The sequence below is a fragment of the Salvia splendens genome, chromosome 21 (genome assembly GCF_004379255.2).
Source record: "Salvia splendens isolate huo1 chromosome 21, SspV2, whole genome shotgun sequence".
Taxonomy (NCBI): domain Eukaryota; kingdom Viridiplantae; phylum Streptophyta; class Magnoliopsida; order Lamiales; family Lamiaceae; genus Salvia; species Salvia splendens.
Window position 1 is genome coordinate 24,455,856 of NC_056052.1, and position 2,506 is coordinate 24,458,361.

The following is a 2,506-nucleotide window of genomic DNA, read 5'->3' on the forward strand; positions in this document are numbered from 1 at the left end:
TTGAACAAATGAGTTTTGACTGTGGTATTGGATCGTCTGCGAGGGTGGACCAAATGAGCTTTGATCGTAGTATGAATGAGCAGAGAGATGTTGTAGATGTTGTTGATGTTGGTGTTGGATTGAATGATGAGGTAGATGTTGTAGATGATCTTGATGAGCCAATGCCACTATCTGAGACAGAGCCAGACCCCGATCTCAGTGATGGTGATGGTCCTGATGATGTCGGTGGTAGTTCTGATGATGAGATAGTACCATGTAAACCTGTTATGCAAGGTGAACAACCACTTCCGGAATACAATCCTAGTGGGTTTAGATTCTTTCGTAAATTACCAAGTCGTCCTTCTGGAGTATCGGATGATGTGGGTGGTAATGAACACAGCCTTTTGTATTGGAATGAGAATGAGCCGCATCGGATTGTGTTGGGAACAAAATTTGATTCCAAGCTACACGTGAAGACTGCTATAACTATGTGGAGTTTGTGGAATGAAAAACAGTTTAAGGTTGTCGAGAGCAAATTAAGAAGGTGGCATGCTGTATGCAAATTTCCAGCAGGAACGACAGTAACAGGGGCAGGCATCATCAGCACCACCGACGCTGAAAAGGCGACGGAATGTAAGTGGGAGGTTTCAGTTACACAAAGGTCGCATGACGATATGTGGGGAGTTAGGAAGTGGAAGAATCGACATACTTGTATAGGCCATCGTGCTAATAGAGATCATGCTAACTTTTCATCCCCAATGATAGCTCTGTTGATTCGACATCATGTGCGACAATGTGCCGATTTCAAGGTCTTCTCAATAATAGCTGATATTCAAGACAGATTTGGTGTGTTAATCAGTTATAAGAAGGCGTGGTATGCAAAGAGAAAGGCTATAGAGTTTGTATACTGTGGATGGGAGGAATCGTTTAGGCAGTTGCCAAGCTACATGTTTGAACTGCAGTCACAAAATATGGGCACAATTGTTGAGTGGAAGCATAACGATCTATTGAGTCAGAGGCGTACAATGGTGTTCAACTATGTTTTTTGGGCATTTGGGCCAGCAATACATGCGTTCCAGAAGGCCGCACCTGTGTTAACAGTGGACGGGACTCACCTCCGAGGAAGATTTAAAGGTAAGTTGCTTGTTGCTTGTGGTTTTGATGCTAACAAGACATGCTTGCCTATTGCATATGCCGTGGTGGATGAAGAAACTAATGACAGTTGGTCGTGGTTTTTGGATCATGTCAGAACTCATGTGGTGAAATACGAGAGGGAGGTGTGCATTATATCAGATAGGCATAAAGGACTCTTGAATGCAATGGAGTCTGAAATCATGACAAGGGCCCCGCAGATACACCACAAATTTTGTTTGCTTCATGTGAGGGCAAATGTGTTGAAGAAGCACAAGGGCCCCAATGTGAAGGCCATTATATGGAAGTTGGGGGGTCAGTTCTCAGGAACGCAAATTTGCCAGAAGACGTCGAGCACTTTATGATGTCAACAGTGGTGCGGTTCGAATGCTGAATAGAATTACAAAAGAATGTTGGTCACTGTGCTACGATGGTGGACTTAGGTGTGGGGTGGCCACAACAAACATGTCGGAGTGCTACAATAACGTCTTGAGGGGTGTGAGAGAGTTGCCGATTAGAGCGTTGGTTGATTTGACCTTTTGGAGGACGGTAAAATGGTGGGTGGAGAAGAAGACAACAATCGAACACACCGAAGGTGAATTAACCCCATGGGCGAGGGACAGACTTGCTAAGGATGACTCAAAGGGGCGAAAACATTACATCACTGTCATTGACCGAGATACATGGAAGTACCATGTCCGAACTCGAGGAAGAATCGTAAATGGAGTATCAAATGGCAATAATGTTCAATTAGTCAGGTATTTGGAATCGAGTTGCAGTTGTGGTAAGTGGCAGATGTGGAGAATCCCTTGTTCGCATGCTTGTGCGGTTGCTAGAGACAGAGGTCATGTTATGATTGACCTCATTGATGAGAAGTACTACCTAGGTACATGGAGATCACAGTACTATACTCAAGTTTCATTTGATGCACCAAGACACGAGGAGTATTGGGTTGTACCTTCATGGAAATTGTGCATCACCCCTCAGCAGTTGATTCCTAGAACGTGTGGCCGAGTTAGAAGAAGGAGGATACTTAATCAAATGGATGTCCACGAGGAAGATGAACCGAGAGCTCCCCGCCGTTGCAGAAATTGCGGGATAGAGGGGCATGACCGAAGAAATTGCTCAGCCGGTGTCGTTCAGTAAAGTTATGGTAGATATTTGTGAGATGTGATAGAAACTATGTGTATGTATCAACATTTGCGAGATGTTGTCGACAATCATTTTACTTTTTATTATGACAGTTATTATGATTGTTATTACGACAAGTATTATGATTTTGCTAAATAAATACCAACATATGCCCGAAACATGTTGCAACCCATCAAAAATGTTAAAAAATCAACATACGACCACACCGGGCGAAGTGGCTGGACTAGAAATAAACTAACCTAAA

At 43.5% G+C, this 2,506-nt stretch overlaps 1 protein-coding gene across 1 annotated transcript; it reads left to right on the plus strand.

The window, feature by feature from the left end:
- Window positions 1–1,575: 1,575 nt before the first annotated feature.
- LOC121784414 lies at window positions 1,576–2,256 on the plus strand. The gene has a single exon (XM_042182555.1). It carries the CDS (start codon window positions 1,576–1,578, stop codon window positions 2,254–2,256), a length of 681 nt encoding a protein of 226 aa, XP_042038489.1.
- The last annotated feature ends 250 nt before the right edge of the window (window positions 2,257–2,506 follow it).

What these genes read in the sequence shown, in the direction of transcription:
- LOC121784414 (XM_042182555.1), top strand. Translation starts at nt 1,576, where the DNA reads ATGTCGGAGTGCTACAATAACGTCTTGAGGGGTGTGAGAGAGTTGCCG.